We start from the raw sequence: 15,334 nt of genomic DNA, 5'->3' as shown, positions 1-15,334 counted from the left end.
GTCGCAGTTAGCGTGGGAGCTGCGGATGGGTAGGTTTGGTGGGAGTGTATCAAAGCTGAGTTGAGTGATAATAAATGAATGTTCTTCCCTTGTATTGTCCTGTTTCTTTATTATTGACAATAAGCGTTTATCGTCAGCAAGGAACGGAGCGGATCCCGCGGAACGGAAGGGTAAAGGTGAAATTTCAATGAATCAATCAATGAAATTTGGTATCGATGGATGGATGAATAGACTGGTACATGGTAAGAGGGATTGAGGCAATTGTAGGGCTATCAGCATGAGCATCAAGGAGACCATCATCGAGCGATACCCGTCCAGGGAACAGTTGGTGCAGAACGGCATATGGAGGAGCGAGCTGTATAGAAATAGAGCATCCATGGCAGGCTGCGACAGGAGCTGGCTGTGGAGAACGTTGGTGCTGACTCCGCATATGGAGATGGATGTGTCGCCATTTGAGGGAGATCTGCTGCCGGTTCCACTGATAACGACGAAACGGGAAGAGGAGGAGCAGGAGGGGGACCAACAGGTGAAACCCACATCCCATGAACGTTCCATTAGTGAGTATAGGAAGAAAATGCAACATAATATCAAGATGGGTATTAGGAGATTGACTCCCAGGGAAGTTGTCCATGATCCGCTACAGGATAGCAAGGGTGCCCATGTACCGACTATTGAAAACGATGAATTGTCCCTTGACGAGGCTCTAGAGATTATTGATTTGGATTTATCCAGATTGATGTTAGATGATATGTTTCGTGATCCTGCTGTATTGGCACAATTGCGACAATTACTGTACAATTATTTGATTATTTCGAAGCAGCGACAATCCTCACATTCTTTCATTAAGGATCCAATGGAGGAAAATGGTGACAGCGGCGAGCCCACCACTTTCCGATATAAGCAAGGTTATCATGAAATACTGGGTCTTATTTATTTACAATTGTCACCTGAAAACGGAACTACCATTTTGGATTCTGAAATGATGCGTAACGTTCTTAATATCTATATCAAATTGATGGATCAAGTGGCACCAGTCTTTTACGACGAACAAGCGTTGATAAATTGGGATGAGACTCAATTCTCGTTAATTTTAAAGAATGCGTCACCCATACTATACGATGTAATGTATGAGAATGGTAACTCACATAATAATTTAATTTGGTTACTTAGATGGACAAAGGTTCTATTTCTCAGAGAACTTCCGAGAGATCAAGTCTTGATAATCTGGGACCATTTATTGACGTTTACCTATCCAATTGCGAATTATGTTGCATGCCTGATCGTGACTTTGTTACTGAGCATATACGATCAATTGTTGGAATTGAACAAGCACGATTCCGATCACGACGATATTATTGAAATGATGCTGCATTTTAAAGAGAACAAGGTAATCCCCTCCATAGATATGGTGGAATTATGTAAGTTGGCTGGGAATATATGCGAATTATGGTATAGTCGGCAATTCCATGATATAAAATCCATCTGTGATTCATTTATAAAATTGAAAACTGGAATTGACACTTCAAATACAATTGATCCTAACAGACAAAGACTGGAAAACAAATTGAGGCAAAATGTCATGAAATCATTGTCTAAAGGGAAATGAGACTCGCAAGAAACTAGATAGAGTACATACAAGTTAGATACACTACTACGTATAACGTAAAACTATTTTCAATATCATTGTTCTAAATGACGTGGGGGCGGAGATAACAGGAAGCGGAATTAACCCGATCTCGAGGGAATTTCAGAAATATGTCAAGGGAAAAAGAACAACGAACAAATACATATATATAGTTACATTGCCAAAAATGCCAAATCAACAGATTAGGTAAGTGAAAAAGGCAATAGTAATAATGTCTACCTTTACGGTTGATTTGTGTTTATTTGACCTTGATGGAACCATTGTGAGCACCACGATAGCTGTGGAACGTGCCTGGATTAAATTCTGCAAAAAGCATAACGTGAATGCTGAAGAATTATTTGAACATTCGCATGGTGCCAGATCAGGTGAAATCATGGCTAGATTTTTCCCTCATGTGGACAATACAGATAACAAAGCCACCAAGGAATTGGAACTTTCTATGGCTTACGATAACATAGATACCGTTAGCCTGATTCCTGGATCTGAAAAATTATTGTTGGCCTTAGATAAGGCGACTACTAAAGACGCCACGAAAAGGAAATGGGCTATTGTGACCTCAGGTTCGCCATATTTAGCATTTTCTTGGTTTGATACCATATTGAAAGACGTGGGTAAACCGGATGTGTTTATCACTGGCTTCGATGTGGAGAAGGGTAAACCTGATCCGGAGGGTTATGGGAAGGCCCGTGATCAGTTATGCAAGAATTGGGGACCTGATAACAAACACGTGAGAACTGTAGTGTTTGAGGATGCCCCCGTTGGGATCAAAGCGGGGAAGGCCATTGGAGCCATCACTGTCGGGATCACATTCACCTACGACAAGAACCTATTGTTCGATGCAGGCGCGGATTATGTCGTTGCTGACTTGACACACGTCTCAGTGATCCCCAACGCAGATGGGACCGGCATCACCTTGAAAGTAACGGACCCTTTGACCAGGGATTAGCCTACCTTTATAGAGCCTACCTATGTAATGTTTCTTATTTAATGTACTCGTCAGATGACAAAACTGAGTGTTCGGACCACAGTGCTGCGTTTTCCTGCTGGGTCTTTCGAGACGTTTCGCCCTTTGAAAAATATGTCACAGCGAGACTATATAAAGGCACGTACTCTGTGGGGTCCTTGATCCTAGTCTTATTCTTCTTCCTGGCATGGTTCCCACCGGACAAATACGCTAATAATAACAGTGAAACATGTCCTCCCAATCATTTAACGTTGATGTATGCCTCTTCGATCTGGACGGCACTCTAGTGAATACGATCAAGGCATCCGAAGCCGTCTGGACAGATCTATGTAATGAGCACGGTGTGAATCCACAAGAATTGTTCAAACACTCTCACGGTGTCAAGACTTCTGAAGTACTTGCCGAATGGTTTCCCATGTTGGATAACACCGACGATAAGGCTGTTAAGTACTTGGAGGAATCCATGGGTCGTGATCATTTGAGTTCAGTCTTCGCAGTTCCAGGTGCCATTGACTTGTTAAAACAATTGGATATCGATACTGATACGGGTAAAAAATTCAAAGACAAGAAGTGGGCCATTGTTACGTCAGGTTCTACTTATATTGCATTTGGTTGGTTCAAAAGCATCTTAAGCGAATTGGAAAAACCTGAAGTCTTCGTGACAGCTTTCGATGTTAAAAATGGGAAGCCTGATCCAGAAGGTTACAGCAAAGCCCGTGACGAATTATGCAAGACTTGGAATTTTGACGTGAAGACTGCCAAATCTGTGGTCTTTGAAGATGCTCCAGTTGGGATCCAAGCTGGTAAGGCCATGGGTGCCATTACCGTCGGGATTACGTCCACTTACGATAAGAAGGTCTTGTTTGATGCTGGTGCTGATTATGTTGTTAGGGATTTGTCTCAAATAACCATCAAGAAGAACACTCTCACTGGTGGAATTACTCTGGAGGTTAAAGATGGGTCTACCAATAATGGTGTAACTGTTGAAGCCAAAGATAAACAATGTTGAAAACCTTACTAAGATAGCAATTTATCCTCTTAAAAACTATTTACTAGAAGTAAAATAAAAAAAATACTATTTATATAATGATATAGAAATGAAAACGATAACGAAACACAAAAAAAATTGTAACAATTTGTAACTGTAAACGATTGACCACAGAACGTTGCGTGTCTCAAATTCACCATACATCCTCTTGGAATTTTCCTGATACCTTCAAAGCCTTAATAATGTCTGATGCTTCAGATTCCTTAATGTTTTTTCCCTCTGCTAATATCTTGATCAAAGTTTCATTAACATCCTTAGCCATTCCTTGAGCATCACCACAAACGTAGATGAATGCACCTTGTGAAATCAACTGGAAAACTTCCTCGGATCTTTCCTTTAGATTATGTTGTACGTAAACTTTCTTACCGGGGTCCAACCTCGAATGGGCCACTATCATTTCAAATGAATCACCCAGTTTTTCAGCATAAATGGGCCATTCTTCTTTATAAAGAAAATCGTCATGATTTCTCGAACCATAAAATAATAAATGCTTCCCCAAAGTTAAATTATCATTATTAGTTTCCAAAAACTTGACACGTTCTCTAATGAACGCTCTAAATGGTGCCACACCTGTACCAGGTCCCACCATAATTATCGGAGTCTGCGGATTGCTGGGTAGTTTGAAAGTGGAACGGCGAATATGGATAGGTAACTTAAATGACTCGAATAGGTGACGTGGACCATCTAACTCATAATGTACAGGGAGATTGGAATCATTTTCATCGTTTTGAACAAGTTCAATATTTCTTAACAAGTTAGTGGTAATACCTACAGTGGCGTTATTGGTAACTTCATTAAATGACGATTCAACAACCGCAGTGACATGAACAGTTTGTCTTTCAGATAAAGATGAGGAAGAAATGGAGTAATAACGTGGCTGTAATCGAACAATAGATTCGATTAAGAAATTCCAGGGCGCAATGAATGGTTTTTCGGAATCCTTGTTAATGATATCAATGATGTCAGCAATGTTTAAATTTTTAGATGTAATTTCATCAGCAAATTTTTCCTTGTTCTTAGATAGAGTAACCAATCTTTCTTTGATTTCATCATTTGGTGCAAACTGAACCAGTTGAGTAATGAATTGTCTTGAAACAGGTCCGGTAATTTGCATATAATGGGTTACTGCGGCATGAATAGTGGTAGGGGTAGGAAAAGGAGGTTTTATAGTTTCATCTAAACATTTCAATTCAAAGATTTCATCAGGGTTCAAGTTAAACACTTTAATAAATTGATTGACTTTTTCAACGGGATTAGATGGCCAAATGGCAACATGATCACCAGTTGAGTATTTCAAATTGGATCCTCTTAAATCAAATTCGATATGAACGCAATGTCTATCCTCACTATTACTGATTAATTCTCTGGAAGAAGTGACAGGCGCTACATATGGATGGGAATGATCGAAAGGTCCGACTTGAACACCTTGGGCATTTACATTCAATTTTTCATTAGGCAAATATTCTTTGGAAGGTTCTCCCAAAGCAACAGAATCATTAATTTCAGATAGTTCAATATAATCGTATGAAGGAGAAAATATTTGGTCTCTTTCACTCAATTGCAATTTGCTTTTTAAAATTTCCAACATTTCCTCCTTCCACGCCAAATAATCTTCATCAGTGGTTCCTCTTCCGTCATCACCTTCCCCTAGAGGGCCCAATTGTGTAGCACCAGCACCAACCAAATATTTTCTACATTTCTTAGCAGCACCATTATAAAATTCATAAGTAGAATTCCCCAATCCAAAAATTGTGAAATCCACATTATTCAAAGACAATGCATCATCACTTGCAGTGATTATAAATTGCTCAAATGAGAAGGATCCATCGGGAAAATCACCTTCACCATACGTGGAGATAAAGAAAGAGACAATAATATCTTTAGGTAGCGAATTCAAAGTATCAAAATCGTATGATTCAATATCAGCACACATGACATTTAATGACGAGAACTTACTACTCAATTCCTTGGAGAATGATTTGGCATAATCCTCCGCAGTCCCTGTTTGGGAAGCATAAAGAACTAAGTAATTTTTGTTGTTTTCTAGCAATACTTGGACAATGTCTCTGGACCCAGACGAGTTGACAGCGGTAACATCGTCGTCATCGGAGGAGAATATGTACCTAATGGTCTCTCTGTTGTAGTACAATGCCAGACCCAGGAAGAGCAAAGTAAGAACAATAATATCCGTGTTATCCATGGCGGCAGAGGTGCTATAGAGTGATCGTGATGGACCAGAAGCAGTGTTCACCTGAAAAGTTTCTCGAGAAGAATATGGACTACATTTAATGCTATAACCTTTAAATTTGCGGGTGCAACCCGGGTAATCTCAATCCGATTCTATATATGTTATGTTACATTAGTCAATTGACCAACTATTATAGTCTAATACCAGTGTGTTGGTAATAGTGAGAAGAAGGCAGTGAGTGTGACAATGCAACAAACAGGAAACTCCAAGGGGAGAACAGCGTATGTAGCGTGAAAGAAGTTCAATAAGCCAAGATTTACGGAAAAACTAACAACGATGAGTACAGAGTGATGTTTGTCGAGGGTGCTACCCCAGCTACACTGACAGCATTCAAGGATCTAGTGGCTAACACGCTTCTATCCGTGCTAGATTCATGGTCCATTGATTTCAAGACCTTTCGATGTCAAATCAAGACTCCCGATCTGCCCATTTCCAAACTAATGTATTCGGTGACTTTATCCCATCATGAGAAACAAACCGTTCTGATAAAGGATAACGGACTGGCTGTGATAACCTCTTCTGGTGGTAGTATTTCAGGAGAGGATACAGACGGTACTTTGGAATCATTCGATTCCTTAATCAATACAAAACTATCCAATATATGGAATCAAAGACAATCTATAAAGGGTACGGCAGGAGAGACATTTCTCACCATGAAGGGATTCATTGTGCGAGTGGTCAACCTCTTCTCCTCGACAGGATTCAAGGGTCTGCTCGTAGAGTGTGAGGAATATCGATCCCACAAGACGCCGGATGATGCAAATGACGATAGTTTCGAACAGGGAATACAGACAGTTCAACAATTACTAGAATCCTTAGACGTGGGCACCGTGAAGGTATCGAGGGACACACTTGAAACGCAACAAGGCTCCTCCATCTTGCCAGATTTGGCCTTTCAATACGTGAAAGTGCTAGAGTTGTAGTGTTACCCGGATGGCTGCTGCCAATTTATTCAATTTAAGTATATAACATTATATGTACACTATAAAGCAACTTAGTACTTAAGTAGTGTTCAACGTCTATTCTAAAGCCCAGTGACACCCAATCCAATAATTCACAATGGTATGTTTGATGCTTTTCTTTCCCTGCCGACACTTTCTTCCCTGGCGATCTAAGGTACTCAGATGCCAGAGAACAGAATTGCCGTGTACATATATATATTTGACTTGATGCAATCCGATGTACTAACAAATCACCATCCAACAGTCTCAACAAAATGGTATTGCCACTCTATTGCAAGCTGAAAGAGAAGCTCATGAGATCGTTTCCAAAGCAAGAAAATATAGACAGGATAAATTAAAGCAGGCAAAGAAAGATGCAGCCACGGAAATTAACAACTATAAATTGCAAAAGGATAAGGAATTGACAAACTTTGCCAACGAGAATGCTGGTTCAGTGGATGATTTAGAAAAAAATGCCGATTTGCAAGTACAGGATGAATTGAAAGATATCGAAAGAGTTGCTAAAGAGAAGAAGGAGGATGTCATTAAATTGTTAATCGATGCCGTCACCCACCCATCTGCTGAACTGCACGCCAATGCCATTTAAATCGTATTACTTCAAATACCAAGTTAATTAATACTCATATAATTTTATAAACCTTTTTTAATATCACATTACACATTGTACGAGTTGTCTCGCTTGTGGAAGTTAACAATCATTTATCGGCAAATGCATCTTCTGTGATCACCAATATACGATAAACGATCAACATCCATATAAAATATGTCACTACCATAGCTTGAGGAACCTTAGCCACAAAATTTTAGTTTCCAAATGTCAGAAATATACTTAGACTCAGAGATGCTTCAACAACTGAACTCCACCGTACAGTTACATTTCATTGAATGGTTAAAGGCACAACATTTCGATATTCGTAACCCTTCTCACATAGTTGCACAACACTTACATGATCAATCTACCATAATGACACTAATAACCACGATATCCACCTGCTTTATTCTTTATGTGTTTTACAAATTGATTATTGCTAACCCATATAATAAGTTCATAAAACCTGTTAAATTCGAAATTGGCATTCCAGTTCCCATAGCAAGTAATTGGAAAAGTAAAAGAGTAACGTCCAAATCAATTAAGGATCCTTCAAACCCAAATCATATTCAATGTTATTGTCCTGCTACTGGGCAGTACATAGCATCTTTCCCCTCCAAAACTAAAACCGAACTCGATGACATGATTCAGAGGGCAGAAATTGCCCAATCAAAATGGTCTACGTCTTCCATGGAAAGAAGATTAAGAGTGCTTACCTCTTTAAGAGAGTACATACTTTCCAACCAAGAAATGATCGCTTCCATCGCATGCAGAGATTCTGGTAAGACAAAATTAGATGCCTCTATGGGTGAAATATTAGTCACTTTAGAGAAGTTACAATGGTTAATAACACATGGCCCCTCAGTACTAAAACCATCAAGGCGTCCTGGGCCTACCAATTTTTTTATGAAGTGGTATAAAGGTGCAGAGATTAGATATGAACCGTTAGGGGTCGTGAGTGCCATCGTTTCATGGAATTATCCATTCCATAATCTATGGGGACCCATCATTGATTCCTTATTTACTGGTAATGCCATAGTTATGAAATGTTCAGAACAGGTAGTTTGGTCATCTGAAATATTTGTTCAATTATTAAGAGAATGTTTGATTCAATGTGGTGAAGATCCTGAGTTGATTCAATTATTTTATTGCCTACCACCTAATTTAGAAGAGGATTCTAATGAGGAAACCGCCAATTATTTCACCTCACATAAAGCTTTTAAAAGTATCACTTTTATTGGAAGTCAGCAGGTTTCTCATCAAATATTGAGGTGTGCGGCAGAAGCGATCACTCCTGTAGTTGTAGAATTAGGTGGGAAGGACGCATTTATTGTATTAGATTCTGTAAAGGATTTACAATCGATATCTTCTATTATTTTAAGAGGTACATTCCAATCTTCGGGACAGAACTGTATAGGAATTGAAAGGGTAATTGTCAGTGAAAAGAACTATGCTACATTGGTCGAAATACTATCCAATCGAATGAATGCTTCCCCTATGAGACAAGGCTCTGATATAGATAGCATTGATGATATTGATGTGGGCGCAATGATCTCAGATAATAGATTCGATGAATTAGAATTATTGGTAAAAGATGCTGTATCTAAGGGTGCCCGCTTATTGTGTGGAGGGTCCCGTTTCCAGCATCCTAAGTATCCACAAGGTAACTACTTCCAACCAACTTTGTTGGTAGATGTTACCCCAGACATGAAGATTGCTCAAAATGAAGTATTTGGTCCTATCTTGGTAATGATGAGGGCGAATGATACAGAACATTGTATCAAGTTAGCCAACTCTGCTCCATTCGGTCTAGGGGGGTCGGTATTTGGTTCCAACATGCAGGAATGTAACTACGTAGCAAACGAATTGAAAACTGGTAACGTAGCAATCAATGATTTTGCCACATTTTATGTTTGCCAACTGCCATTTGGTGGTATACATGGATCAGGGTACGGAAAATTTGGTGGGGAAGAGGGCCTACTAAGATTATGCAATGCAAAGAGTGTCTGCTTCGATACGTTACCATTCATCTCTACTCAGATTCCCAAACCACTAGATTATCCAATTAAAAGCAATACAAAAGCATGGAATTTTGTGAAGGCATTCATCACTGCTTCATATACCAGATCTACTTGGCAGTTTGTTAAATCTCTGTTGTCCTTGGGTAAGGAATCTGCTTAACTTATTTATAGGTAACTTATATATATGTACAAACTAATGCAATACATTCTTCTCAACTTGCTTGAACTGTTCTTCTAACTTTTTAACATAATTCTGGTGCTCTTTCTCTATATCAGTAATGACTTTTCTGACCGAGTCATCCTTTTTCTTAAGACTTTTCACCTCCTTAAGGATCTGATTTCTTATATGGCCCAAAGAAACTTTCAAAGAAGAGTTTTTATATTCTTCGAAAACTCCTTTCAATAGCTTTGCCGTGTTAAGACGGGATTCTGTAGTGACTGGTGGTAACAATACTTTCAATTGTTGTTCATTATTAGGAATTCGCTCAGGATTCAAATTTAATCCAGCACCGAGAATACTACTTATGATTTTCTTAGTATCCTTCGGGTCAAATACAGTGATTAGTAAAGAATTGTTGCCTCTCATTGATGTGGTGGCCATGTCTGTGAATTTCTTGCCATCGGATATTATCAGATTATCAAACACCTTAGAGTTTGAAGTTCCCTGTTTCGTTTCGTTTAATCTCTTTTGGTGAAGTTCTAGTGTTGTGGCAAACTGTTTGGTGGCTTCCTTTAAGTATTTGGAGGCATCTACTATTTCTGTATCGGAAGCCTTTTCTAAGGGTACCCTTTTCTTCAAAAGAGATGAGTATATGGTAAACTGACGTGTTTGTTTCAACAGGCTAAAGGAATATCTTCCTAACATAATCCACTTGGTTTTTTCTTAAACGTTGTTAATTTTATGGACAAAGGATCGTTTCAGAACTGAAGAACTGTGCTATAATTCGAACCATATTATCTTTAAATGTTTCCCTTCGAAAAAATTGAGGGAATATCTCCGAACCAACGAGGAAACTCAAAAATTAAGCTGTATCATTTTTTTTTTAAAATATAAAATTGAATCTATATAGTAAAATAACTACGAATAAAGAGTAAATATGCACATTTAGTGAACCCAATTATTCATTTAAGAAGCAAGTAATGAAATGGAGAATAGTATTTCTACAATTCATCATGTTCAAAGTAGTCTCCATCATCATCTTCATCATCTTCGAAAGCGCCACCAGCGGCACCTTCACCATTATCGTACAGTTTGGAAGTAATTGGGTAAGCAATCTTGGATAATGCTTCAAATTTTTCATCGAAATCTTCGGCGGTGGCAGAATCAAAGTTATCTTCTAACCATTCAGCGACATCATTAGCAGCATCCAATAAAGTTTCCTTATCTTCTTCTTCTAATTTGTCACCTAAATCACCACTTACTTGGTTCTTCAAAGAATGAGCATAGTTTTCTAACTTATTTCTAGATTCAATCTTAGTTTTTAGAGCAGCATCTTCAGAAGCGAATTTTTCAGCTTCTTCCACCATTCTTTCAATATCATCTTGAGATAATCTACCCTTATCGTTAGTAATAGTAATAGATTCAGATTTACCAGTACCCTTATCGGTGGCAGAGACCTTCAATATACCATTAGCATCTAATGCAAATGTAACCTCAATTTGTGGGACACCTCTTGGTGCTGGTGGAATACCATTCAATTCGAATTTACCTAACAAATTGTTATCCTTGGACATAGCTCTTTCACCTTCAAAGACTTGAATCATAACGGTTGATTGATTGTCAACAGCTGTTGAGAAAATTTGAGACTTCTTTGTTGGAATGGCAGTGTTTCTCTTAATCAATGGGGTCATAACACCACCACTAGTTTCAATACCTAAGGTTAAGGCATTAACATCCAATAGGACAATGTCTTCAACACCTTCTTCACCAGATAGGACACCAGCTTGAACGGCAGCACCATATGCAACAGCTTCATCTGGGTTGATACCCTTGGAGGCCTTCTTACCATCAAAGTATGATTCCAACAATTGTTGAACCTTTGGAATTCTAGTGGAACCACCAACTAAGACAATATCATCAATGTCTTTCTTACTTAAACCAGAGTCTTCTAAGACTTTTTCCACAGGTTTCAAAGTTTTCTTAAACAAATCCAAGTTTAATTCTTCAAACTTAGCTCTTGTTAAAGTTTCACTTAAATCAATACCATCCACAAAAGAATCAATTTCAATACGTGTAGACATTTGACTTGATAGGGAACGTTTAGCTTTTTCAGCTTCTCTCTTTAATTTAGCTAAAGCTTTGTGGTTATCGGAAACATCAATACCGTGCTTCTTCTTGAAGGTCTTAATCAATTGACGAACAATCTTATAATCGAAATCTTCACCACCTAAATGAGTATCACCAGATGTAGCTTGAACTTCAAAAACACCATTTTCAATAGATAATAGAGAGACATCAAAGGTACCACCACCTAAATCGTAAACAATAATTTGGTGTTCCTTTTCATTCTTATCAAGACCGTATGCAATAGCAGCGGCAGTTGGTTCATTAACGATTCTTAAAACGTTCAAACCAGCAATAGTACCGGCATCCTTGGTGGCTTGTCTTTGAGCATCATTGAAGTAGGCAGGGACGGTGACAACTGCATGAGTGACCTTGTTACCCAAATAATCCTCAGCAATTTGTTTCATCTTACCTAGAATCATACCAGAAATTTCTTCTGGAGTGAAGACTTTTTGTTCACCTTTCACTGTAACTTCGACGGCAGGTTTACCCTCCTTGTTAACGACATTAAATGGTAAATGTTTCAAATCCTTTTGGACTGATTTATCATTATATTTCAAACCAATCAATCTCTTAATATCAAAAACGGTGTTCTTTGGGTTAGCAGCAATTTGGTTCTTTGCAGCATCACCGATCAATCTTTCTTCATCAGTGAAAGCCACGTATGAAGGAGTAATTCTATTACCTTGTTCATTAGCCAAGATTTCAGTCTTCCCATTTTTCATCACGGCAACACAGGAATATGTGGTACCCAAATCGATACCAATGACGGTACCATAGTTTTCCACTTCATCGGCACCTCTGGCAAATATTTGTGGAGATCTGGATGAGGAGGAACCATGTAGTGGCAGTATAACCAAAAATAAGGTGTAGAAAATAACAGTCAATGGAACTAACCATTTACTAGAATTCGATCTGCTAAACATCATCACTTGAGAGACTAATAACAATGCACGACGATGAATCCTTTGGTGTAGTGGCAAATAAAATGTATAGGATTAGTGTAACCACGTATGGAACAAGTTAGCTCCCATTTATAATTTCACGTCCAGCGAGCGATGTCGTGTCATTTTCCCAACGGTTCTCGAATCTTCTACAGCCCCGGGTAATGTTAAAGTTCCCACGTAATGATTTACAGAACAATGAGCTGAACTGAACTGGTCTTAACCGACCAGATCTGCTCTGACCTGGGGTGGTCCAGTGGAAAGTGTCATGTCGTCGTCCCTCGCTAAGCATGCATCCTGGATGGAATCTGCCATCAAGTTGGCTCGTTACGCTTTAGATCATGATGAGACGCCCGTCGCCTCCATATTCGTCCATGAGCCCACTAATAAGATCATTGCTTATGGACTCAATGATACCAATAAGTCCTTGACTGGTATTGCACATGCTGAATTTATGGGTATTGAACAGATCAAAGCAATGGTCGGTTCGGAACATTTGACTGAAATATTTAAAGATACCGTCCTATATGTGACTGTAGAACCTTGCGTTATGTGTGCTTCTGCATTGAGACAACTGGGTATTAAAAAAGTTGTATTTGGATGTGCCAATGAGAGGTTTGGTGGTAATGGAACTGTTCTTGAGATAAATAAGGATTCTTGTACCCTTCCACCCAATGGATTGCCGACTACTACGTATGAATCTATACCATTTGTACTGCGAAGAGAAGCGATAATGTTATTGAGGTACTTTTATGTAAGAGAGAATGAAAGGGCACCCACTCCTAGAAATAAAACAGAAAGAAAACTGGACAAGGACACCTTTCCTGATTTGAGTTGGTCCAAGTATATTGACTCAAGATCATTTACTGCAGAATTTGGTGATAGTATGTTATCTGATTATAACGATAATAGTGATCTACGGGATGCCTATATAGATTGGAGTCTCATAGATACTCCAGTAAACAATTATGTTGAAAAACTAAAATTACAATGCGCTGATTTTTCTGTAAACCAAGTGAAAAGAATGCGATATAAATAATAAAACTAAATTTTATTACCTAAATATACCCTTTGTGTATGCTATTTAATTAGTCAATTTCATATGTATGGAGCTTAGCTACGATTGACGTAGTCCATTGTCAATTTTGGTCCACGTTTCCACCATCTTTTCATAAAATTCAATATGATGGTCGGCAAGATTGCCTAATGAATTCTTTAATTCCGTTGTTTTAACGTTTTCAAATAATGTCACTTCTTTTAGAGTTTCTTGTTCAAATGCGTCGGCAACTTTCTTGGCATCTTCAGACTCCAATGTCAATGATTCAATTTTATTTTCTAATTTCTCAATCTTTTGACGACGATTAGCCTCTTGATTTGCCCCTGTAAATTCTTCCAGTTTATTTGTGAAAAAATTGCCACCACCATATCCTGAAGTCAGTTGTGTTTTTTCCTTTATTGATTTGTCCAGATATTCCCTTAGTTCTTCAAAATCGATTTGCTTCTGATCCTTTAATTTAAGAGATTGATTCATACTACCAATGTAATGTTCCAAATCCTTAATATCTACAATATATTCGTAATCAATATATTTGTTTAGATCATTTAATCCATATGACAATTGAGTTATTCCCTCGTTGAAAAATTTTAGTTTCCTACCCAATGGTTCATTATCTCCAGAAATCAGTTCATTTAAATCCTGTAACGTTTGTTCTAATTTCCCATAATCCTCTGAGATGGATTCATTTTTCTTTGTCATCTTGTGGAAGTTCTTATCTAGTTTGGATAGTGTATGGTCCAACTTATCACTTTTCTCTTTTATCTCAACGAATTCCTCACTTTGTTTATGAACAGTCTTAAAGGCATTCATGAACGCATCTGTGACTTCTTCCTTATTTGTCTGTATATTTCCTGAAAGACTCTTCCTATATGCGTCCCAATCAGCATCAATAAGAAATGTTTCCAATATCTTGGACTTGGAAAGTATGGGGTGTAATGAAACCCTTCTTAGAAAGTTTTGTAAACTATGGCATCTTTTTTGTGTAAATCTTTGACTAAACCTGTCACCAGCAATGTACTGTAAAACTTTTTTATCTGGCAAAGGTGGTATTATGCATGTTGGATGATCGTTCATAAGTATATCATGAAGCAAAACCAGATCACTGTACCGTCTATGAACGACAATAATTTCAGTAGCAGAATCTCCCTTACGCTTATGATATGATGGATTATTTGTTCTTGTGGATATTTGATACGTAACGTATGAAGTAGACGAATTTGGACCACTGGCATGTTTCTGTGGGTCCGATACTATGATTTCAAACGTATACGTTGGTTTGTTTCCCGTTCCCTTCCCATCCCCATTCCCATGGCTTAGCCTTTCTCCATTCTGAGCCTTCAAATTCATGTTTATCCCAGTATTTATGTCAGGTATTTCCAGTGGATTATTCAGAACTTGCCATTACGTCTTGGAGTATCTCCTTTCACTACTTATTACTTAAACTACTTTATCTGTCAATTCTATTGGATTTCAGCCCTAACCCCTAAAAGCGGTATAAACCCTACTTTTTTAGCCCTAATTGATCTATTTGAAAGGAAACAGACAATGCCATTGAAACTGTTAACTAATCTC

The 15,334-nt window shown here is 38.3% G+C and overlaps 11 protein-coding genes across 11 annotated transcripts; 7 read left to right on the top strand and 4 right to left on the bottom strand.

The window, feature by feature from the left end:
• Window positions 1-277: 277 nt before the first annotated feature.
• GYP6 (GTPase-activating protein GYP6) lies at window positions 278-1,606 on the top strand (the record flags this gene model as incomplete). The annotated part of the gene is made up of 1 exon (XM_003673033.1): window positions 278-1,606. The coding sequence occupies one exon, from the start codon at window positions 278-280 to the stop codon at window positions 1,604-1,606; it is 1,329 nt and encodes a 442-aa protein (XP_003673081.1).
• Window positions 1,607-1,856: 250 nt separating this feature from the next.
• On the top strand, window positions 1,857-2,591 carry NCAS0A01290 (HAD family hydrolase; the record flags this gene model as incomplete). Its single annotated transcript, XM_003673032.1, has 1 exon — window positions 1,857-2,591. The coding sequence occupies one exon, from the start codon at window positions 1,857-1,859 to the stop codon at window positions 2,589-2,591; it is 735 nt and encodes a 244-aa protein (XP_003673080.1).
• A 247-nt stretch (window positions 2,592-2,838) lies between these two features.
• NCAS0A01280 (HAD family hydrolase) lies at window positions 2,839-3,618 on the top strand (the record flags this gene model as incomplete). Its single annotated transcript, XM_003673031.1, has 1 exon — window positions 2,839-3,618. One exon carries the CDS (start codon window positions 2,839-2,841, stop codon window positions 3,616-3,618), a length of 780 nt encoding a protein of 259 aa, XP_003673079.1.
• A 172-nt stretch (window positions 3,619-3,790) lies between these two features.
• Window positions 3,791-5,857, bottom strand: NCP1 (NADPH--hemoprotein reductase; the record flags this gene model as incomplete). The annotated part of the gene is made up of 1 exon (XM_003673030.1): window positions 3,791-5,857. The coding sequence occupies one exon, from the start codon at window positions 5,855-5,857 to the stop codon at window positions 3,791-3,793; it is 2,067 nt and encodes a 688-aa protein (XP_003673078.1).
• A 234-nt stretch (window positions 5,858-6,091) lies between these two features.
• Window positions 6,092-6,828, top strand: SRB2 (Srb2p; the record flags this gene model as incomplete). The annotated part of the gene is made up of 2 exons (XM_003673029.1): window positions 6,092-6,126; window positions 6,192-6,828. The coding sequence occupies 2 exons, from the start codon at window positions 6,092-6,094 to the stop codon at window positions 6,826-6,828; spliced, it is 672 nt and encodes a 223-aa protein (XP_003673077.1).
• A 136-nt stretch (window positions 6,829-6,964) lies between these two features.
• On the top strand, window positions 6,965-7,453 carry VMA10 (H(+)-transporting V1 sector ATPase subunit G; the record flags this gene model as incomplete). The annotated part of the gene is made up of 2 exons (XM_003673028.1): window positions 6,965-6,967; window positions 7,112-7,453. The coding sequence occupies 2 exons, from the start codon at window positions 6,965-6,967 to the stop codon at window positions 7,451-7,453; spliced, it is 345 nt and encodes a 114-aa protein (XP_003673076.1).
• Window positions 7,454-7,681: 228 nt separating this feature from the next.
• MSC7 (meiotic recombination directing protein) lies at window positions 7,682-9,637 on the top strand (the record flags this gene model as incomplete). Its single annotated transcript, XM_003673027.1, has 1 exon — window positions 7,682-9,637. The coding sequence occupies one exon, from the start codon at window positions 7,682-7,684 to the stop codon at window positions 9,635-9,637; it is 1,956 nt and encodes a 651-aa protein (XP_003673075.1).
• Window positions 9,638-9,670: 33 nt separating this feature from the next.
• RRF1 (Rrf1p) lies at window positions 9,671-10,342 on the bottom strand (the record flags this gene model as incomplete). Its single annotated transcript, XM_003673026.1, has 1 exon — window positions 9,671-10,342. The coding sequence occupies one exon, from the start codon at window positions 10,340-10,342 to the stop codon at window positions 9,671-9,673; it is 672 nt and encodes a 223-aa protein (XP_003673074.1).
• A 296-nt stretch (window positions 10,343-10,638) lies between these two features.
• On the bottom strand, window positions 10,639-12,690 carry KAR2 (Hsp70 family ATPase KAR2; the record flags this gene model as incomplete). The annotated part of the gene is made up of 1 exon (XM_003673025.1): window positions 10,639-12,690. The coding sequence occupies one exon, from the start codon at window positions 12,688-12,690 to the stop codon at window positions 10,639-10,641; it is 2,052 nt and encodes a 683-aa protein (XP_003673073.1).
• A 283-nt stretch (window positions 12,691-12,973) lies between these two features.
• Window positions 12,974-13,744, top strand: TAD2 (tRNA(adenine34) deaminase; the record flags this gene model as incomplete). The annotated part of the gene is made up of 1 exon (XM_003673024.1): window positions 12,974-13,744. One exon carries the CDS (start codon window positions 12,974-12,976, stop codon window positions 13,742-13,744), a length of 771 nt encoding a protein of 256 aa, XP_003673072.1.
• A 78-nt stretch (window positions 13,745-13,822) lies between these two features.
• SNX4 (Snx4p) lies at window positions 13,823-15,109 on the bottom strand (the record flags this gene model as incomplete). Its single annotated transcript, XM_003673023.1, has 1 exon — window positions 13,823-15,109. One exon carries the CDS (start codon window positions 15,107-15,109, stop codon window positions 13,823-13,825), a length of 1,287 nt encoding a protein of 428 aa, XP_003673071.1.
• Window positions 15,110-15,334: the final 225 nt, after the last annotated feature.

Source organism: Naumovozyma castellii, chromosome 1 (genome assembly GCF_000237345.1).
Source record: "Naumovozyma castellii chromosome 1, complete genome".
NCBI lineage: Eukaryota > Fungi > Ascomycota > Saccharomycetes > Saccharomycetales > Saccharomycetaceae > Naumovozyma > Naumovozyma castellii.
This window is presented reverse-complemented; position numbering and strand designations above follow the sequence as displayed.